The sequence below is a fragment of the Gavia stellata genome, chromosome 23 (genome assembly GCF_030936135.1).
Source record: "Gavia stellata isolate bGavSte3 chromosome 23, bGavSte3.hap2, whole genome shotgun sequence".
NCBI classification, from domain to species: Eukaryota; Metazoa; Chordata; class Aves; order Gaviiformes; family Gaviidae; genus Gavia; species Gavia stellata.
The window spans coordinates 347,117-370,717 of record NC_082616.1 but is presented as its reverse complement, the minus strand read 5'-3'; the positions used below and the strand labels follow the sequence as shown (position 1 = coordinate 370,717).

Here is a 23,601-nt window from a genome sequence, read left to right as displayed (position 1 = left end):
AATCCACCGCAAAGAAACACAGATTTAACCTTCGTTACTGTCAGTACTTATATTACTTCTGTGCAATCTCAAAAACTTCCACATGTAAGCACAGGTATTTTGAGGATTCAGACTCTAGAGCGGAAAATAACAAGACGGGAAACATAAGATGTCACCAGACTCACAGGTTGTGTGAGTCTATGTAAGAGGATGCCAGAACGGAGACTAGGAGGCTGTCGAGAAAAATAACCCCAGATCAGTACAATGAAATCTGAGATTTTCACCTTGATGTGACAAGCGTTTTGTCTACATGTTGCAAGATCACATTAATCAAAAGTGGGAAACGAAGATCTTATGTTGGGCAGAGCCAAAACGTCTGTCCATTTTAATTTACACACTGCGCAACGTATGGCTATACGTATCGTACAGCAACGGCAGGAAAGTTAATAAGAGAAAATAAGCAAACCCCCATAAAACATAAGGAGCCTTCACCTGTCACCAGACTTCAAGCGTTAATGGAATTTTCTTTATGAAAAATGACATCTGCTAGAATTACTTATGTTTAAATGCTTTAAAAGGACAAAAGCTTTGTTTTGATTCCGTTTGTGCTGCCTATTAGCATTTATTCGACTATGATTCTAATTGGATATGTATATTTTTTGACTTAACTAGCTTGTTAGTATTCTTCTAAGCCCTTTAAATATTAGAATAATAGAATCATAGAATCATTTAGGTTGGAAAAGACCTTTAAGATCATCAAGTCCAACCGTAAACCTAACACTGCCAAGTCCACCACTAAACCATGTCCCTAAGCACCTCATCCACACGTCTTTTAAATACCTCCAGGGATGGGGACTCCACCACCTCCCTGGGCAGCCCGTTCCAATGTCTGACAACCCTTTCAATGAAGAAGTTTTTCCTAATATCCAATCTAAACGTCCCCTGGCGCAACTGGAGGCCATTTCCTCTCGTCCCATCACTTGTCACTTGGGAGAAGAGACCAACACCCACCTCACCACAACCCCATTTCAGGTAGTTGAGCTATGAGGTCTCCCCTCAGCCTCCTCTTCTCCAGACTGAACACCCCCAGCTCCCTCAGCCGCTCCTCATAAGACTTGTGCTCCAGACCCCTCACCAGCTCCGTCGCCCTTCTCTGGACACGCTCCAGCACCTCAATGTCCTTCTTGGAGTGAGTGGCCCAAAACTGAACACAGCATTCGAGGTGCAGCCTCACCAGCGCCGAGTACAGGGGCACCATCACCTCCCTGCTCCTGCTGGGCACACCATTTCTGATACCGGCCAGGATGCCGTTGGCCTTCTTGGCCACCTGGGCACACTGCCGGCTCATCTTCAGCCGGCTGTCAGTCAACACCCCCAGGTCCTTTTCTGCGGGGCAGCTTTCCAGCCACTCGTCCCCAAACCTGTAGCGTTGCATGGGGTTGTTGTGACCCAAGTGCAGGCTAAAGAGATTAAACAAGACCGGCCCCGGTACCCAGCCCTGGGGAACCCCACTCGTGACCGGCCGCCAACTGGGTTTAACTCCATTCACCACAACCCTTTGGGCCCGGCCATCCAGCCAGTTTTTTACCCAGCGACGAGTGCGCCTGTCCAAGCCGTGAGCAGTCAGTTTCTCCAGGAGAATGCTGTGGGAAATGGTGTCAAAGGCTTTACTACAGTCTAGGTAGACTATATCCACAGCCCTTCCCTCGTCCACTAAGCGGGTCACCTTGTTATTACTGGTTTTCACTGCAAATGTGGGGTGAAGTAACCCATTGCTAGGGAAATGCCGCCTTTTGCACTCTTGACAAGATAAATACTGAGAGCTAGAGAGGTTTTAAAAAGTGCAACACATTTTTTTCTTGTACCCTCTATTCCAAATATATCCAGAAGTTTAATTTTATAAACCTTCTAGCTACAGATTTGATACAAAAACATCGGTAAATACTGCATGTATTCTGCAAAGCCTCCAGTGAGCTGTTATATTTTATCAGAGCAACCAGTATAAGTAGATTTTTTTTTTTTTTGAAGACAAACATAAAGTATTTTTCAACAAAATAAAAATCTTAGCAGTTATGGATTCCCACAGGGAAGAGCAGATTAGCATTAATTACTAAATGATGCAACAATCGGCTTAATAACAGCTGTTACTTCTTCTGCATCCCTAAAGTAACCCAGTAATTTTATGAATCTACATTAATATTTTCATTTAACATACATACAATGCCGATTAGTTAATTAAAATTCTTTTTACATCAGACAATATTCACGCGGAATAAATCTGAGTGGCTAGACAGTATTTTCCAAGAGAATCTCAAGATCTACAGCCAGTAGGAATGAGAAGAGGTCAACAACCTTGGTGTTAAATCAAAGATGCAACCCCAGATTATTTTGCATTCAGCCTCAGGTTACCAATGACCCATTCCTGAACCATCACAACTGCATACAAGACAGAGTGCTATTTGCTGGCAATGATCACTTTGGAAAAATAGTAATACAGGGAATAATTACCAGTTCCTCTCCACAGCCTGGGCAATATTAAATGAAAAGGTCATGTAGAAAGGCAAATCACACCTTCAGATAAATCACATGTGCAAAGTAATCAATGGCTAAAAACAGTATAAAGATTTCCTCAAAGCAAGGACAAATCTGGTGGTAAGGCCATGCTATGAAACAAATTCCCCAGGAATGATCAAATCCACAATACCCTTCTGCAGTTTAAATTTCAAACCCTGCTATTTATTTTCTGCAGAATTTCATGATGAATTAATTGTTACTGTAACTTTGACAGTCTTACGTTCCTAATTTGTTCTGTAGGGCAGAGCTGTACTGGAAATCTATTTTTAGGTGTTTGGTCCTTCAAAAAACAAAACTGAGTGTATACAGGGAACCAGCAATTCATAGTTACTTCCTACATTTGCTGTTCCCGCAATCTAGTGAGAAACAAGATCATTTGAAGTGATAAAATTAAGACTTGAAATCCACAAAGTGCTGGGGAAGTGACTCTGAATTTCAAAGAATACAAATCACCTTGGGACTACTGACATATTGAACAAGAAGGCACATACACATCTCTATTTCTGAGTAAAATGATTAAGCACTTCCTATCCCATTGCTTCATAAAAGAGGATGTTAATTTTAAGAAGAGCCCAGTATTACCTAATGCATATGCAATACTTCTAATGCCTTTATTTCATGAAAAAGTGCATCCTTGCATTTCTTTGGATAGCTTAACACATCAGAAATAGCAAGTTATATGTCTGTTTTTTAAACATGCTAAATATAATCCTTCCCTGGTGACTGCCTGAGGTTTTACTGTGCATTACTGCTACATAACCACTGTTCCCCTCTTCCCTTGAATTTCAGTTCTCTATGCATTTTGCCTATGAATGTCCACTTGGCAGAAACAGCACTATTTTGTACCCATATAATGGAACTTCACTACCCTAACTAGCTACGCTAAGGCCTCGATGCAACAGGCAATGGTACCCAGACTGCCTCCGACCAGTAAAACTGAACATCTCATTTTCTCAATTACTTTTGCCAAGGCAGAAAATACCCAACATACACAGAAGAAAAAGAAAGAGCAATAACCACATCCCAAACCCTTAGGCAATTTTGCCCCCATTTCCACTTATTTTCTTCTGATCATAAAGACCACGCATCATTTCATTACCTAAAGCTGAACAAAGTATGAAGACTCTCTCTGAAATTCAGCGTTGATAGCTAATACAACGCTAAGACCATATTGCAACTAAGTAGGATAGGAGTCTTCCTGGCTTGTAACAAAGGAAAAGCATATGGACGCAGGTGTAGTGAGAAGAAAAATGACTTAAAGCAAAGTAAAAGGCTACTAGGCAAAGTTCTCTATTATCTATGTTGATCTCTTTAATTCTTTTCCTACCAATATTTTAGTTTTTCTGCCACAAGTAATTAACTAACACAGAATGGCTATGCTGGAACATTGCATTCCAAAAATTGTTACCAAAAACTATTACAAGTTTATTAAACCCCGAATATATTTATAAGTCAAAACAAAACCTAAGCATGACCAAATTATCCAAATAAGACCAAATGTATAAATGCATCTGGCAATTGCAACAGTGCAGATTGCACAGTAACTGCAAACCTCTTCCTGAAATCTTTGCTAAAGAAGTCTAAAACGAATGCTAAGTTCATAACAACTTGTAACAACCTGAGATATCAAATCCAAGTTCTGTTCAACTCCTCTGTCACTTTGTAAAATGGTAGAATTCAACACTTTTCCCTGTTTGTTGAATACTCCAGGCTAAATTAAATAAAGTCTAATGCAGAAACATTTAATTTTTCCTCTAATACAAAGGAAAAAAAAAAAAATCACTAGCTATAGTGTTACAAATCAGTTAGTATGATGCAGACTAGGACCAGGGGGAATACATCCAAGGTGCTGAGGTAGCTGGCCAACATTATTATGACACCACTCTCCAACATCTAACAAAAAAAGATGGGCTGCTAGTCAGAGGAACCTCAACCAGCTGGAGGAGTAGGCAACAAAACCCCATGGGGTTTAACATAGCCAACTGAAAGGTCCTGCAGCTGGGACAGACCAACCACACACACCAGAGGCTGAGGACAAGCTGGCTGGGGGCAGGAAGGGCAACTCTGCAGGAAAAGGGTTTGGAGGTCCCAGCAGCCAAGGAGGGGACTACGCATCAGCGGCACGCGCTTGTGGTACAGGTGGCCAACCGTAGCGAAGCTGGAGGGGGTTACCCCCTCTGTTTGGCACTTGGAAAGCCACATCTGCATGTGGTGTCCAGTTCTGGGCTTCCCAGGACAAAGACGTTGAAAGGTTGGAGGGGAGCCAGCAGAAGGCCACTAAGATTGTTCAAGTGATGGAGCAAAAGGCACGACAGGAAAAGCTGAAAGGACAGAGCTTTTGCAGCCTGGAGAAAGTGACTGCTGTCTTCAGCTATGCCACAGGGCGTTATAGAGAAGACAGAGCTAGACTCTTCTCAGATACACAGTGAAAGGACAAGAGGCAACAGGCACAAAAGCCAGCAATGCAAACTTTGGCCATAAGGAACCAACTCCTCCCCACGGGAGCAGTGCAGCCCTGCGACGTGGTCTGGAGATGCTCAGTTGTCTCCATCCTGGGATGATTCAAACTTCAACTGGACAAGCCCAAAGTCATCTCCGGATCTGGCTTGAAAGCTGCCCCTGTTTTAAGCAGGAGTAGGCTAGAGATCTCCAGGCGTTCCTTCCCACCTCATCTTTTTTGGGGGATTCTCTGATGGTATTTATAACTTAACAAGGTATGCAGCTCAGTCTACCGTATATGAATTGGAATTATTTTTCAGCTCACTACGAAAGGGAAGAAAGACTTTTTGCCACAGTATTTCATTGCAGATCAGGATAACCTGAATGAAAATATTATTATTTGCTTAACATGACCTTTTGTTTTGAATCAGAACAACAGTAAGCTCTGTTGCTCAGAAATGGGGCTTCTGGGACTAGAAGCCAAATTCTCGTACAGATTCCCCTGGACAGACCCCACCACTGCTAAGTACAACACGTCACCTCTGGGAGGTGGATGCAGTTACACATACAGCAACAGCTCTGCAGAAGCTGGGTGTAACAGCCCTTACTCCCACCTTCTCTCTACCCCACGCACCTCCCTCCACCACACTGACACAGCCATTGCAACGCCACACAGGGAACCCGAACGGGGAAGCGAGCTGGTGGAAACAAGAACCTGAAAGAAGTTGCACGTTATTCCTCAGCATGTCATGTACTTGAGACTGCTTCTGAACATATGCTTAATTATAGCAAAAACATTTCAACTGACAGAAATTTGGTCCTACTATGCCAGCTCAGGTAGATTCCCGAGACTGTCATCGTGGTGGCTGCCGCAATACAAGATGAACGCTCATACATTTCGTTAGCCATTGGATTTTCAGGTGCTTCTCCCAGGATCAATACCATAAAACTCCAAAATTGTTCTAGAGCAAAGGCACACGTATTTTTAGAGAAGATTACTTTGATTTAAGCCATTTACGGAGCTCACTGCAAATGCAATGCTCAGCTCTCCCACTTGTTTGAGTCTGTATCCAAACAACTGCTTTTAAAATACACAGAAAGACAGGGAAAAAACATGGGAGAAGCATTTGTTTGAGGTCTACCCTATGTAAAGTCTAACATGCACATTAGACTAGACTTTTTTTTTTTTAAGAGTCCAGCGTACCTCTGCTGCTCCTGAAGCAAAGGAGATTGTCAGAAAACAGCGCAATGACCAGGAACGTGAGGAACATAAAAATGACAGGACGAAACATGTGCAAGAAAATCTCAAACTATCGAAGGAACCCAATTGAGTTCCTGAGAAACTTGTCTAGTTGCAGAAAAAGTACAAAAGATCTATCCTGAAAAAGAGAAGAGTCTTGTACCTAGAATAGAATATTCTGTTATTTATTTAGATATGAATCAAAGGGGTGTATTTGTAGAAGGTCAAAGAGGAGTACTATCTTGTCCTTGTCTGTTTGCCATTTGCATGAAGGGATACTGGGCTTTGGACACGGAATTTACCCTGCAAACAAGACCTTTACTGAATTTCTCCAGTCTTCTGGCAGATCCAGGTAGCTGTTTCAGGAGCACAGAGGCAGAGGGAGCGGGAAGAGGAAAAGGAGAGGAATGATTTTTAAGGGTAACCACATCGTAGGTGTCAAGTTTTTAAAAGGTAATGTGCATGGTGACTGCATAAGCGCCATATGATCCATCCAGCTGCGCCAAACACTTGGTGATAGGTAAAAATACTCTAACTCACTCCCCAAATTTGCTTTCAACCTCACCTGTATACCTTTTATGACTCATGCTCCCCAAAATAGGTCTCTATTTCTGATATCTTTTTTTCTGTAGGACCTTAGAGACACACAGCTCTGCAAAAGAGTTGTTACTCATAAGCAGTAGAACAGCATGGGAAAGAGCCCAACAGTAGTCGGTGATATATTATGCTTGTGGAAAAATATAATCTTTTTCTCTTGATGACGCTTGAAAAATCCACGTATCACTTCTCACTGAACATATCTGAAGCCAATACTGTCAGAGCAGGAGGGAGGAGTAGGGGAAGGAGAGAGAAAGTCAGATTAGTACGTCCTGGTCCACAACAGAAGAAGGAATCAACTACTAAATATTTCTCCTAATTGCCAGAAGGATTAGGTCTTACTGGACAAATCTCACAAATGGGTGAAGCATTACCACCAAAGCAGAATTCTCCTCTTTGATTTCACAATGAGCACAGGAGGTTGAGAAGAAAGCAGAGAAACACAGAAAGTGCTGTCGATTGACTTTAAAAACCCTCCCACGACTGTGACAACAATAGTACTTTATAAGCTTTGTCATAGTAATAATTTTAGAAGAGTGTACTGAACAGCATGGGGCAAAAGAAGGATGGAAAGGACAGTCCAGTTAGGAGATATATTCTCATTCGTCTCTTAGACCCACAGATATGAGGCTAGCAAGATATGCAACAAACACTGGAAGAAACCTGGCAAAGACAAATTTTAAGTGTTAAACTGAAAAGATGAAACCAAAAGAAAACCAAACTGAAACCCCAAAACCATGCTCCCAAAACCAGAGCAATCGCACACGATGGAGATGTTCCCACTGCATACAGAGAAATCTAAGCTACTGATCTCAACACAATTTATGAAACATTTTCATAATCAAGCAATACAGGAAGTTCCTTCCATGGATGGGGAAGACAGTCTAAGTTCTCAGTAACTATGGTATTGGCAGATTCACGTCACACCAAGCCAACTGATCCAAAACAGACAAATCCAAAACAAAAACCATCACGTAAAACACAAAACAAGACATTCCCCAAAACCTCGGTTTTCATTTTCCCCTCAGTGCACTTATATTAAACATCTCACAAATCAAAGGAAGTTAGCAGAATAATGCTCTTCATCTAGTACGGAATGTTTCTTTTTTTTTTTTCCAACAGTATATGAAGATGTCCAAGATTTCAAAGCATTACTTTTCTAACTACGTAGTGCCTAAAGAGCAGAGAAGTAAGAAAACTCACTTTCTAGAGTAATTTCTATACTGCAATGCTAAGAACCAAATTTTTTAGCAGTGCAGTCAGAGAAAATTTGGAAAATGTATCAGACTATAAACGATGCCAAATGCCATTGAGAACACTTATGACCCCACTTTCTGTTATTTGTATTAAGTGTATATACATTCTGTAACATAATTACCATCTGGAGAATTCCGAGACTTAAATTTATATAATTTTATAGTCTTTCATGGGACTATTTAAAGGAACTACCAGACAAAAATACGAAGAGAATGTCTCTTCTATTTTTAATCACCCTCCAAAAAACGAACGAGTTATGCATTGTAAGGCAGTTAAATAAAGAAATTAGAATGAGTGCCTAATACTGAGCCCCTTCTATAAAAGTGATTCAACTGAACACAAATACGGGTTAAATACTTTCAATACTGCACATACTAAGAATTCCTTCCTACATTACAGAAATACACATATAGACTAATATAGAACATCTTTTACACAGATGAAAACACCAGTACAACAACAGGACAAAAACATGAGCTTTGAAAAAGGAAAACAAAGACAAAACTAACACTGACAAAAAAAGGCGTAAGACGAAAAATACCAGGTTAGATCTTGCAGTGTAGTATATTTCTTCTGAATCGTCCAAAAAATCGCTACTGTCAGGCTGTTCATTAGATAGAGATCAAGAAACTCAAGTTATTTACATTGTAACTGAAAGCCAGGTATGCATAAAGGGAAAATTTCTTGCTTAAAAAAAAATAAAAATAGTTGTTAGTTGAAACTCAAACCACGTTAAGCCAATTCTGGGGATGGAAGTAAAATACAGGTAAGGCTACGGTCACATTACCAAACGCTACCGAATCACATCAAAATAATGAATTACTGTTCATCACCTGAGCTGTGACAATGAGCGACAAACTGTCTCAGTAAGAGGCAAGTATGTACCAGTTCAACGTCTCCGTGCACCACCACCAATAACTCATCGTGCTGCAGTGGTGCCATCCTTCGGCTTCTGCCCTCATACCCATAAGTAAACAAACATCAAATTTAAGCATGCTTTAGTGAGACAGAAGCAAAAGGGTCAGAAGAGCTGCTGTAATGAAAAGGGATCCACATTGTTAGTGCTGGAGGAAGAGACAGGCATCTCTTGCTCCCGCTTGCATTTAAAAGACTTTCTCTCCCAGAGCGTGTAGGTTGTTACAAACGTCTCCCTCGGCTGCTTTGTGCTAAGGCTCTTTGCTGGAGCAGCCATTCTTTGAATAGATCTCGTCTGCATTTGACACGCCAATTTAAGTTGTCCATTGGTTCTATATCTAATGACAAAATAGGTTTTTTCTTTGGTCTGTAGACCCAACATCATCATTTTCAAAACCATAGCTCTGTTTTATCTGGAAAGGACAGATCAGGACTGCATGCTTCATTCTGATACGAGCAGTGGACCAGTTAATTGCCCTCTTCAGAAAGATCCAAACAAGCCATCAGGGATCTTCCTTATAGTCAGGGAGACAAGGCAAGTTCTTTGGACAGGTTTCAAATATGCAACCGCTGACAGGAACAGACAATACTAAGAGATTTCCTTATCAGCAGAATTAATCTGGATCATTTGAGTCCCTTCTTGGAGCAGCAAGAGCTTCTGAGATTCCAAAGTGCAAAGGTCCTGATTGCTAGTGCACAAGGTAGGAAAAGGCTCTGTTCCTCCCTCCCAACACCACCTGCCAAAGAAGCGCTCTCAAAAGTTGTGCTTTAGTCCCTGCAGAAAATCCCTCTCCCCACTTTAGCAACTCAGGTTCCTAAGGTGCAATGAAAACACATCTCTGCCCCATGAAGTTGTCTGCTAACTGGTTTGGTTTGGTCAGTAACTGATAAAATGAGAAAGAAATGGAAAAAGTATTTTTAAAACTTCAGCTTCTGCCTTAACATCTCTCTGCAATTATGATTCTGTGTCTGTAGAAATAAATGAAATTCTTAAGGAGCCAAGCATTATAATTTAAACTATATGATCCTACCAATTGTATTTTCTTTATAATCCAGACAATGCAACAGGGAAGCAAAGCCAGGATAACTCAAACTGATTTTTGAACTGATTCCAAGTTAACTGATGAGTTTATGGCAGAAACACTGACCTCACTACCGTATTTAATAAACACTCATAAAACCAGGGCTCCTAAATGATGTCATTATGCAGTTATTTCAGATATGTTATTTAGACCTTGACATAATTGCTTAAGTCCTACGTGAGATGTGGTAAGCTATTCTCCTCTGTCTCCAACGGGCACTACAACCTGCAGACTACCTGTCCAGCCGTTGCTGAGGAAGAGCAAGATCACGTACAACCTCGTACACCCAGAGCCAGCTGACCCACTGCCAAAGGACAAGGCACCGGGAAGGAGATTTTAGTACAACGACAGAGCAGTACAAGGAAACCTATGTCAGAAATCCAACTCATGTAGTTTGTAGACTATAGAAGAGGAAGTACATTCCTAGCTGCACACCCTTCCCAAAACCAACTCAGAGCAAAGCCAATGTCCCTCCCACCTATGCACTAAGCCAACTTTTTCACCTTAACACCTGCCTTAGAAAAACAAAGAGAACACAGAAGTGTGCAGTAAGGAAGCAAAGGCGTGTCTTTTTTATCCAGAAATGTGAAGAAACTGCCCAAGCGCATAAGTGTGGAAAGTAACAGCCTCCATAAAAGAGAGGAAGCTGCTGCAATCGTGTGCGTGAGGCAGCACAGACACCTTTTCCCTCACTGCTTGAGTTCCCACACTCCTTGTACTGATGGGTCCATTGAAGAAAACATTGGCAATACACCTTTACAGAATACATCAACTGCCAGACTCGGCGTGGCTCGGGTGTCATGCCGAGCCACAGAAAGATTGTGTGGGAAAATAACTGCCCCACAAAAATCCAATTTTTTAAATTGCATCATACCTCTTCCCCAGGCTCTCAATTTTATTATTTCCATTATCAATCATTGCCAATACAAGCACAAGGGAGAGAAACATTTGAATATGCACAGTAATTCTACAATTAAAAAAACAACTCTATAAATAAAGGGAATGATATACTTGGCAGTGAGGTATAAAGGATAGAGGAAACCCACAGGACCAAGGGCTGTTGCTTAGCACATACATCACACCTGGCAGAGCCCACAAATAAGGGGTCTTCCTGCATATACTGCAATGGCACCAAAAGATCCAGGACCAACATGTTACACCTTGACAGAAAAATCGCTACCAACTTTAGTAGTGCTAAGGAGGTATGCTACGTGTCTTGGATGTCTCCTCCTCCACAGGTATTTGCAGGGAATAATGTGCAGAGCATAGTCCATGCTGCTTGTTACTCACAAACTCATGATGTGGCTCTGTCTCTTTCCTCAAGGGTGGATCAAACTTTACTTGACCAACTAAACAGGAGAAAAGGAAAACGAGAATTTAAGTTGGACTGTAATTAGACAAAATTTAGCTCCAAAGGCTAACAAAAAAGGAAAAAAATCAGTTTAATGAGCATATCATATCCCCACTAATGGAAACTTCTGACACATGCACATACTGAACTTATGCCTGCTAGAAACTAATGGCCAGAGAAAGTACTCTTCTGTCACGAAGGCAACACAATCGCCACTTGCCCCACCTACTCATTAGAAGGATGAAGAAAACCATTCAGCAAATAGGGCAGTGAAGTACCCTCTTTAGAGGAGCAATACAGCTGTAATGTATAGAAAAAACGCATCCATTGCGTGAATTCTCTCTGCAGATATTGCTCTCTACAACTACCTAAAAGAAGGTTGTAGAGAGGTGGGTGTTGGTCTCTTCTCCCACATGACTAGCGACAGGACAAGAGGAAATGGCCTCAAGCTGCGCCAGGGGAGGTTTAGACTGGATATCAGGAAAAACTTCTTTACTGAGAGAGTGGTGAAGCACTGGAAGAGGCTGCCCAGGGAGGTGGTGGAGTCACCATCCCTGGAGGTGTTCAAGGAACGTGTGGACGTGGCACTGCGGGACATGGTTTAGTGGGCATGGTGGGGTTGGGTTGGTGGTTGGACTTGGTGATCTTACAGGTCTTTTCCTTAGTGATTCTGTGAATTCGCTCTTGGATCAGTTCTTCTGGGAGATTCACTAGCACTAAAAGACCTTGAATGAAGTTTGGAGAGAGCTAATCACATCTTCTAGGAGAGCTCTTTGGCAGATACTCTTAAACACTCCTCCCCTCAATTTTCACCTAAGAAAAGACAACTAAAGCTCCAAGGATTGCTCTGATTTAATTCAGGCAAAAGAATGACTACAATTTGGGGGATGGAGTCTGCTTTTAATGGCCAGTGATCAAACTCCTCCTTTCCTGATTTCTACAGGACTGTTTCAATTCAAAAGCAAAAACTACAAGAAGATACTAAATTAAGAAAAACCCTCCTCTGCCATCATTCTGTTACCTAGCAGAATCTGGCATCACTCCAAATATCCTTGCTGGAGTGGCGTATGAAGCGATACCAACCAGCTCTCAGAAGAGCTCAGGTTGCGTCCTGTTCAATTAAGATGAAGCAATAGTGAGATTTGCTGAAGTGCTGACAAAAGGTGTATTCAAATGTATTACACTAATGTTTCTTTGGCATAGTCATCTAGAACCTAGATCTAAGTGAAACAGCATAAGTTTTTCTTTTCCTCTGTATCACTAAAAATGTTTCTATATACGTCAGCTATGCAGAATACTAGTTGAAATAAGTGAGTAGCAATGATTATTTTAAGAATATTTAATGTTGTCGTATTACACATGCTTACAGTTTATTTCAGAGCGTGTCTTTTCTTCTCTCATATTTCTACTTGTCGAATGTATTCTATGAGGCACTACGAGAGGCTAGAAGAGAAAAATAAAACACTTAAATGCCAAAATATACTCACTGGAAACCCAGTATTTTAGTATAATAGGTTTTAGCAAGTTTCTTTAGCATAATAGCAACAAAGAAAGAAAGAAATCAAGTAGAAGCTAAAAATAAAGATTGCACGTATGTTTCTGTACATTAAAGTTAGAATTATGTGGACATATTTTATCTGTAGAGTGTCTTCAACTTCAAGATAAGGTTTTTTTAAAACACTGGATTTGAGCAAGTAAAGACAATGCTGGCCAGCATTTGTCTTTGCTCAGATAACATTTCCTTTTTGCACCGTTCAGTTTACCGGTATTGGCAGTTTCCAAAATAAGCAGTAAGACTAAATCTGACTTATTAGCAGCATTTTCTTCATTTAGATACGCCGGTTGTTTTCCCAGCTTCTAACCTAAACTGATTGCTAAAAAGTCATCAGTTAGTTTCTTTAAGTAGATGAGAAGTTAGCCTGAGGTTTTCAGAGCTGAATAGAAGGGAGCATTCCCGGTACTCTTGTGCTGTGTGGCAAAAGCGATGCCATCATTTCTACAAACTCACCTTCGTGTTTATGTTCTGCTTCTATCTTTTCCCTGGATTTCCATTTACTCTCCACAGGATGAAATGTCATGAACTTTAAGACTTTGCTTTCTTTTCATTAACCCTGTTTGATTTTCTCCCTTCTTTCTACATCCACTACTGCAGGTTCTCTTAGAAACTATAACTTAAGGTTTTTTAACAAGAGTACAAGACCAGCTGACTGCTGTATACAATCAGGCCTCAAAATTAGCAACACAAATCCTAACAGTGTGCTCTCAGTATGTCCTCTGCAATGAAATCTTACTCTTTAGGAAAAAAAAAAGTTCTTTCTCCATGATGTCAGCCCAAGCACTCTCTGAAAAGCACATGTTTGCTATGTTTCTGTGTTGAATATGTGGCAGCAAAACAATTTTTGATTAAAGCAATCTGACACAATAATGTCAGAAATTTGATGAGCTGGTGTGTTAGCTTTGCTTTTATATATACTAATTATAATCTTCATTTGGCAACTTTTGACTATGAAGTGATGACAGAGTTAGAGAACTTCAACTGCTGTACTACCCCAGAGTGTCACAAATAGCTCAGCAACTCTGTTTATCCCTGAAATACTATCTGAAAGCATTATTTCCCTTCTCCCCTTTTCACTGCACACTACCTCCTTGCTTTAGATTAGGATCCAACACATACGTACACAGAGTTTCACCACCCATTTATGTTCACTTTGGTCTTTTTTGAAACTGGAGACACTTACCGATTGTGGGTATGTATTTTCTCCCATATATCTCACAGGCAGTTTTTCATTTCTTGTAACTTATGCCAATCCCCTTCCTCAGTTCTGGTTTGTCTATCGTGCATTCTTTTGAGCTTTAAAAACAGTTTGCTATAGCTCAGGATGTGTTTCAAGGTTTGATCTGGTTTTCTACTTCAGTATTTCAAACACTCTGAGTGCTAAAAGGTTGCTTATTCATAATCTTTTGTGAAGAGGCATTGCCCACTCGCACGTGACACGTGTGCATCCGTAACGCCAGCACCAGGAGCCCGACTGCAGTGGGGGTGGGAGGCGTTTTTGCCTTTGCAGCGATACTGTGCAAGTTCCTTGTGTCCTGCCACAGATGTTTGTACTGCACAGCAGGCAGAGCCTGCCCTCACACCTCCTTCTCCATGACCACTGAATTCCTGGAAGGAGTCAAATCCTCATCTCTCGGTCATGAGGACAAAGTCCGCAGGTCACCCTGAAAGACCTACGCTGACAACAAACCCATACAAACAGCTGACATCTGAGCTGTGCAGGAGGACAAAGGAATGTAGGTTAACTTCCTGACACCAATGCCCCTGGGGCACAATTTTAATCACGGTACAGATCTCAAGAGCAATCTTACCCCCAAAACTTACAGTGTGCTAAGGATAAAACAGGAGCACTTTCCTCTTTGCAACCTTTTCAGCTAATACCACATCTGTCATGAGAGTCACTGTCAGAGCAATGTGGTGAACAGGCAGTTGCCAACATCTCCAAAGGTTTATTCTTAAGGGATTGAAAGCAGAGTCCCAAATGGAAATCCTGTCTTTGACTGAATGGGAAACCAAATGAGGTCCTCCAGGAGTTGTGGTAGTGCCTCTGGGATAACATATTTAAGAAAGGGGAAAAAAAAACCTGCGCAGTGGCAGCCAGAGAAGAGACGAGTGAGAATATGTGAGAGAAAGAACTCTGCAGACACCAAGGTCAGTGAAGAAGGAGGGGAGGAGGTGCTCCATGCACCGGAGCAGAGATTCCCCTGCAGCCCCTGGTGAAGACCACGGTGAGGCAGGCTGTGCCCCTGCAGCGCATGGAGGACCCCACGCCGGAGCAGGTGGATGCCCAAAGGAGGCTGTGGGAAGCAGGTGGATGCCCAAAGGAGGCTCCTGGCAGGACCTGTGGACCCCCGGAGAGAAGAGCCCACGCTGGAGCAGGTTTGCTGGCAGGACTTGTGACCCCGCGGGGGACCCACGCTGGAGCAGTCTGTTCCTGAAGGACTGCACCCCATGGAGAAGATCCACACTGGAGCAGTCCGTGAAGAACTGCAGCCCATGGGAAGGACCCATATTGGGGAAGTTCGTGGAGAACTGTCTCCTGTGGGAGGGACCCCACACTGGAGCAGGGGAAGAGTGTGAGGAGGAAGGAGCGGCAGAAACAACGTGTGATGAACTGACTGCAACCCCCATTCCCCGTTCCCTGTGCCGCTCACGGGGAGGAGGTAGAGAAAATCGGGAGTGAAGTTGAGCCCGGGAAGAAGGGAGGGGTGGGGGGAAGGTGGTTTCAGATGTGGCTTTATTTCTCATTACCCTACTCTGATTTGATTGGTAATAAATTAAACTAATTTCCCCAAGTCGAGTCTGTTTTGCCCATGATGGTAATGGTGAGGGATCTCCCTGTCCTTATCTCAACCCACAAGCCTTTTGTTATATTTTCTCTCCCCTGTTCAGTCGAGGAGGGGGAGTGATAGAGTGGCTTTGGTGGGCACCTGGCATCCAGCCAGGGTCAACCCACCACAATGCTAGAACAGAAGGGACATAAAAGACTGAACACTATTTTGAAAGCTACAAGTAACTGACAATAAAATGTGTCCTGAAGTGACTCCATACAGGAAGAGAAGAGAAATTCTCCACCGGAGTGGCCCAAAATGAAGGTCAAGATTCTTACTGAAACGATCTACCAGTGACACCGGGGAACGGCGCATCAGGGTTTCAGTACAATTTCCAGGAAAGCCGGGAAGAGTCGCAGGGCAAGCTACTCTGACCTGAGCAGCTCACTCACAGGAAGCACACTGTAAACAGCTACCTTTCTTTGTCTGACAGCCCATAAAAGCTTTGGTTTTCTGGTTTCTGCAGAAATATCGCTTGAACAGGCCTCAGAGCTCTCTACCATCACTGAACAGACAGAGAACTAAAGGACACCTGATCCTTAGAGCTTACGGTGGGGAGAAGATCCGAGTTCCTCAGTTCTGTCTCCATCAGGAATCAGACACCTTTCTCTTAACACTGACGCGAAAGCCAACCACATTAAGGGTTTTCTTGAGTGTTTAACTTCCCAAAATATTTTTTTTTAAACAGAAAAATTTATTAAGTGTGCTCCACTATTTGCAATTGCTTTTAAAAGTACTGACTATTCAATCCTTATGCCTTCTTCTCCTTTGCCTCCCATTTAGGAAATACGTAAACATTGCACTCTACAATACAAAAAGCTCTATTTCACTTTGGCTTCTTTCCACATTTGTTTATTTCAGCTTCTAAGGAAGACAGAGTTGGTGCATGTCGACTTGTCTTCGCTGTTCCAGAAGATAAAAGCTCATTTAACCCGTAAAATCTGAAAATTAGTATCTTAAAGCAGTTACTGCTCTTAAGCTTATTTTCCTTTGAAGGCATTTTTAGACTAGTTTATCCATAAAAAAAGTAAAACACAAGTATGCAATTACTGAATCAATGGCAATAGTGTCAAAAGGATTAATTGTTTTCCCCCCAAAGAGATCATCAGTTAGGGAACTGTAAACATTTGGAAAGCCTTCACTAACATACAGGTAAGTATGAAGACAGGATGCAGTAACAGAATATCTGTTTTCTCTTGTTTACAAAACACTTCAGTCCCGCGCTGTTTATCATCTTACATAGGCGTGCTATTTTTTCCCAGCTGTTAAAGCAGAAAATCAGAAACTTTGCCTTTGACAAAACTGTAGGTAAAATCAAGTTTCAGAGTATTCCAAGATAGAAAATAGAATCTGCAAGAAACACATACCAAACCGCTTGACAAAAACAACTACAGGATCATTCTCTTCTTCTCACAAGAAAGTAAATTAGGAACAAAAGAACAAGTTCTACAGAGGTAGAAAATGATTTTTACGAATGCTTGCTTTGCAGATGAATGGAAACATAATTCCACAAAGAAACAGAAAGCAGAATGCACGACAGAACTCGGGACTGGAGAAGTAGTCCACATTTACTGTTGCAAAACTGTTGAAGGACAACAACAAACAAAATTTTGAAGTGTTTACATATCTTTCTCTTTGAGCTTCTCTCCCCCAAATATAATGAATTTTGTTAAGGGCCTGGACGTGTGACAGAGCAGCACAACCAAACGTAAAAGCAACCCCTGAGCCTGTTCCCAGATCACAAAACATTCTGTGGCTCAATAAATCATAAGCATTTAGTTTTGTCAGCAAATGAAAACTTGAATCCAATTCTATGATTAAAACATATTCTTACCTCAGGATCATCATCATCAAAATCATGGTAAGTGGAATGATCAGGATTATTCATTTTATCCAAAAGTTCAATAGCAAGACTTCGATTTAATGGCTGGGTAACAAAAGGATGCTGAAAGACAGAAGGAAAAACACAGATTAAAATTCCAACCACTCTTACTAAGCATATTTTAATTTTATACCTTAAAAAAAATGCCATACATAAATTTATACCTGTAGTAACTTTTCAGCTGTCGGTCTTTTTTTAGGATTTTTTGTAAGTGCCATTTTCACAAAATGATGGAAACTATTAGACCTGTAAAACAAAGTGGTAAACACTAGAATCAATTGCCCAGTGAAATACATGATCATTATCTACTGAAACAGAAAAGTACTTACCATTTCATTTTGTCCTTTAATTTAGGAGGCTGGAAGTTGCTTTTCGTCATTAGAAAAAGTGCTCTAAAAAAAAAACCAACAGTATTTCTGTGGTTTACATGGCAGTACATATCTGACATGAATTTTGAATACATTGTTTAGTTGGCAGGAAGAAGTCCATCTGTTTAAGAGATGCTACCAAGACAACAATACGCATTTATGCGCCAAAAAGAATTGTTACAATTTCTATCACGTACATCCAGAACACTTACAACCCAATACCCTTGCAGTACCCCCAAACACCACAAGCACACGTAGCCACTACTCCAAACGGATTATTTAGGAAGCTGTACTTACACATCAAGCTTCAAGCCCTTACTAACCTCATTGGATGTAGGTCAAACATCGGAGGCTGAAGCTCAGCAAGCTCTATAGCAGTTATTCCAACTGCCCACAGATCACAGAGTTGGTTATAGCCACCTTTTCTTTCTACTGCAGCAACTTCTGGCGCCATCCTAAAGGGTAAAAAAAAATTTTTAGATAAAATTCTCGCCACAAATTAAACATTCTTCTGGACACAGCAGTTTACTATTTTTCCTAAAGCTCTCAATCTATAAGCTCACAGCATATACACTTATACATATCGATATATACACACACACGTGTGTGTGTGTAAAAAGTTATGTAATGTATACATGAAGTTTTCCTTAGTCATCTTCTAGTAACTAACAGGCAGTTTCCAAAACATCTATTTAGTGGATTTTAAGTGGATGAAGCCAATTTATCTCAGACTTTTTTTCAGGCACACAATGAACTACCACTCCACAACCAAAGAGCCTAAGGTGTAATTATTCAACCACAGTAAAACCCAAATAATATCCAAATTCACACACTGCCCCAGAAAGTTATCAACTGACTTTGAAGAGAAGAATTCTAACAAAGAAAAGTAACAAAATGTCAGCTTTCTTGTATCCTGAAAGCACGAGACCAGAAGACTCATTGTCACCTCTGCACAGAGCACTCCTTCTTTGTAAAGTCTGCCTCACTAATGTCAGAAGACCTCGTTCAAGTAAATGAAGTAGTTTTGATCCTCAGGTGGCAAAAATTAACAAAAGATAACTGACACATAAATAGGAATACCTAAAGAAAATGATTCCGATTCACTAGGCATTGTCATGTTTTGAACCGCCAAAGTGAATTACGAATTTGATTGTCCTATGTAGTCATATCAGATGGCAAACGTTGATTTTTTTTTTTTAGCTTTGAACTTTATTAGTCCAGATCACCTGAAAAGTAGCAGCGGAACTGGAGACGTAACTCAATATAGGTAAGACAGATGAACGTCACTTAATGAGTGCTCCAGTAAAGCAGCAGGCAGAATCTCAAATGATGCATTATTTAAACACAGACATCCTTATCTGTAGATCTGAAAACACCATCAGGTTTGGTGGTACAACTTATTTCAAGTTTGCATAGTTAAACTATATTTACATAAATTTCTTCAAGAGTTCATAAAAAACCCCCAATCACTCCAAATCAAACAGGAGGGAGTTACCAAGGTAGAGGAAACATGGGTTGACTTTAGAAAGACGTGGAGGAGGAGCACAAGGGTAAAGAGCGGGGTTACTAGAACTACAGACCCTGCACAGCAGTTTAGCCCTTCACTTCTCTCCCACCCAAACACCACAGCCTTACCTGCCCAGACACTGCTAATGATCCCTAAAACCTTCACACTGCCCGTTTCCAACTACGGTTTTTTCCTCCATGACCTCAACTATTTTGCTTCCTTGCTTCTCCTCTCAAATCTCCGAGAAGCTTTGCAAAGAAAAAAACTGATGCTTTTCATCAGCATTTAACCTATGTAATGCTCTCTGAGTTATTGTTTAAGGTTATGACACGTCACCTGAGAAGCCTGGCACAATTTGGAAATTACACAGTGACACGGGCCGGACTAAAGTCACCCAGACATCTTCGGAAAGAGGGACACCAACCAGTTACACAATCATGACGGATGGGTGTTTGTGTTCTTCTGAAAGGGAAGTGAATCCGTGCCTTGGCCTGACTTACACTGCAGAAGAATGCTAAAAATGCTGTGCCTGACTATTTCAAGACGGAATACTTGAATGTGGGGCTTTTTTTCATTCTATACATTTTTATCTTGTACCTACTATGCTGTCAGACAACAGACTTTTGAATATCTTTCTGGGAAACGTACAACAAAAGTGCAATTTTACAGTGAAGAACGTGTCATTTACTTCAAGGCAAAAGGGAACAACCACCTCCAGTCCAAAGAGGAGAAAATAAAATGCTGAACTTTAGAAAAGATAAATTATGCAAACTAGTTTACTGAGGGAAGAATAAAGATGCAGTACAGATAGAATAGAAATGTACAGATAGAATAGAAATGTACGTATGAATTCAATCAGTTTAGGCAAATAAGGGGAAAAAAAGAAGAAAATGGCTTAGAGGACACATTTCACAAGTGGCAAAAGAATCTGTGGAGACAAACAAATGAAATTCATTATCAACTGAAAAGCTGCAGAAAAGACAGGTGGAGGGGAAGAAACATAGAACACCAAAATGGAAAATCAGGGAAGAAAAAAAAAAATTAAGATCAGAGTTAAGAACAAGCAAAAGGGTTAATAGTTTTTAAGTCTGACTAAATTGAGACACATTAGTCAACAGTGATAGCAGCACACAGACAGCCTTTCAATTTTTCAGAGCATTAGAGCATTTTCTCTGATACTCGGCTAATTCAGGATTTAGCATCAGCAATACAGATACAATCACTAGGAAGTCTGACACAGCCTTTAGTGATTAGTCAACCAGAAAGGGACATAGCATGCTTTTATCACAATTTCTCAACAGTATTATATATGTTACTATTACATTAATGGCCAAGTAAAACACAGTTACCAATATGGGGTGCCAATGAATGATTTTCTTTTGGCAATTGTAGCTGTTATCTGTGCAGATACTCCAAAATCAGCTATTAAAAAAAGCAAAAACAAAATGACAGTTCGTAACTGATTTGATGTAATTAATTGTTAATGAACACAAGTTTGGTTTCCCCACTGTATGAGTTTCTTAAATATACTGGAAATATTTAACAAAAAATAAATACCAAAAGCAAATAACAGAAACTTGGTATATCTCAGATACCATTGGTCAGCTCCTCTCAGTCACCTGCCAAATATGCCGGCTGCACACAAACATGCCCCTCATCAACACAAGAAAGAACAGGCTAGCACAGAAGTCCTAACTGTTACGTGCAGTGTTTTAATATGATTAAATACATCATTTAGTATTATCCAAGAGATTGTTTCAGATAACTGTTCAAGGTACATTTCACACTTAAGCACTCTGGATAGTACATTCTACTGAAAATTTATAAAAACCTGTGATTTGATTTTCACCTCCCCCTTACAACATCAGAAAATCTTTTACCTCAGTGTTCCAAAACTACTCCAATTACTGCTCAGGCACTAACTGGATGGTGCAGTTAGATATTATCAGCAAGAGAAAAAGAATTCTGATATTCACTAATTCCTTACATGAACCACTATATCATTAAACAAAATACAGAAGACTGCTTCTTAGAGCACATACAAATTTGTTAGTAACACTAAGTTGTATTAACTCACCTAATTTTACATGTCCATTATCCGTTAAAAGAATGTTTGCTCCCTTAAAAAAAAGTAAGCATACTTGAATTAAAACATGCATAAATTTTTTTTTATATGGTATCAGAGGAATCTGCAAGATCTTATGGCAAAGTAGGGGCCAAAGACAAACCGAGGATAGTCTGTTCAAGAAATCTGCAGGCTTACCAAGGAAATGTTTGTGAAATTAGCAACTTGCCATTCTGTTATATAAAGAAACTCAGATACACCGGGTTTCTCATTAATTTTTAGTTTAGTACTCTTTAGCCTATGGTACTACAGAGTTTCCATTGTACACAAAACCCTCCCAAAAAGCAGAATATGATGATTTGCCTATGCTGATGAATTCTTACTTTTTTTCTATTTACACTGACTGAAAGGAAATAGGAACTCTAAAGGTCAAAGTGGAAGTAATTTTTCATATGTAGGAGCTGGTTTTGTCTTGTTTCAGAGCCATGATAATTATAGTTATAGCCTTAAGGACCTGCCTTGATATTCAAGTGTTTAGCAAAACTATTTCCATTCTTATGCAACAGACTCTGTTAGTGCTGGATTTGAAGAGTTCGCTGTTCTGTGGCTGTATGTACCACTCCCTTCAGTTCAATAATCAAAACTAACATGAAGCGGTAGTTGGTACCATAAAATTACGACATCAAAGGACATAAACCTCACCTGAAGACTGAAACCGGGTACAGGTTGAGTTGAGTGAAGGCTGGAGCTGGCTAAACACAGCTCCAAACATCAGCACTGCCCATAAACTAGATGGAAAGACAGTACAGAGGGGCCTCCAAAAAACTATGTTTTTACAGATTATGGCTTTTCAGAGAGAAGGAAAAGTCAGGCCTGCAGTAAAATGCAGCTTACTTTGGCAAATATCGCACAAGTATAGCTCACGAGCTATATAAATGGAGCTTGGTAAATAGTGTGACAGTCCCGTTAACATGCTCTTGACCTTGTTCACCTTACAAAACTAACAGGACAGATACTCTAAATCCATAACAGCTACTGAGGGAAGCAGGCATAATTTAACAGTCAGGAGATCTGCAGATGAAGTTAGTATTTTTCCATGCTCACGAGAACAGCTTTTAAAAAAAAATTCTCAATGTAAGCACCGTAAGCTTTTTTTATTAGCACAGTTCTGTTTAGAAACAAGTATCTGTGCACGGTATCCTTACAAGCATCATTTTGCATTCTATAAAGTATAATGAAAAATGTTTTATTTTTGTGTCCAAAATAATTTTTCATTCAGAAATTATTTTTATGATTGCTCAAACCCCAAATACCCTTCTGCAGTCCATGAGAACAACTTGGGATCAGGCTGCATTAAGGCATCTACAGCTGAAGCTACTACGTACACTGCATCCTTAGTCTGAAAAAAAAAATGAACCGAACAAACAAAACCAACCCCCCACACAACACAAAGGCACATGATAATTTACTGTCAGATTGCCAGGGGGAAGCCTGCCAAGTTTAAGCTGCAGTCTGAGCAAGAAAGAGTTTGGAAAGGCAAAGAGTAGGTAGTAAAACTCCAGTGACAAAAAGTCAACAGGAAGCACCAGAAGGAAACGGTCACGGAAGAGTGTAAGAGTCTGAACAAGCCACCTTTGGTACAGCTTTGTTGAGATAAAGGTTTAAATAAGTCAGTGTTAAGAGCTTGATTTGCAGTACCCTCTCTAATTATACCATGCGAGGGAGGGGAAAGAAGTAGTCTCCAAGAACCATGCAGAACAGCAGCCAGCGCAAAAAAGCAGCAGCAGCTCTGCTCACCGGCTGGTTCAAAGAGAAAAGGACGTCGAGCTGCTTGGAAAGGCAGGGGAAAGACCAAACCTGTCCTTTGGCACAGAGCACACGCTTACAGCCATCTGAACACATGTTGCACAGGACACTAGCTGATGCCTAAGTTTTACAGCGCTGGTCTAAATAAACAGT

At 40.7% G+C, this 23,601-nt stretch overlaps 1 protein-coding gene across 4 annotated transcripts in view; it reads right to left on the bottom strand.

Moving 5' to 3' along the window:
- The window catches only part of MAP4K3 (mitogen-activated protein kinase kinase kinase kinase 3), a 90,146-nt gene that overhangs the window by 39,917 nt on the left and 26,628 nt on the right, over positions 1-23,601 (bottom strand). For 3 of the 4 annotated variants that reach the window (XM_059828416.1, XM_059828417.1, XM_059828418.1), the window contains exons 7-14: positions 21,655-21,697; positions 20,927-20,999; positions 18,394-18,525; positions 18,032-18,094; positions 17,867-17,948; positions 17,655-17,765; positions 12,802-12,877; positions 11,374-11,432 (exon numbers count right to left, since the gene is read on the bottom strand). In XM_059828416.1, coding sequence (XP_059684399.1) covers positions 11,374-11,432; positions 12,802-12,877; positions 17,655-17,765; positions 17,867-17,948; positions 18,032-18,094; positions 18,394-18,525; positions 20,927-20,999; positions 21,655-21,697 — 639 coding nt within the window. Of the gene's footprint in view, positions 1-8,627; positions 8,691-11,373; positions 11,433-12,801; positions 12,878-17,654; positions 17,766-17,866; positions 17,949-18,031; positions 18,095-18,393; positions 18,526-20,926; positions 21,000-21,654; positions 21,698-23,601 lie in introns of all 4 variants that reach the window. The other variant, XM_059828415.1, reaches the window with a different exon arrangement.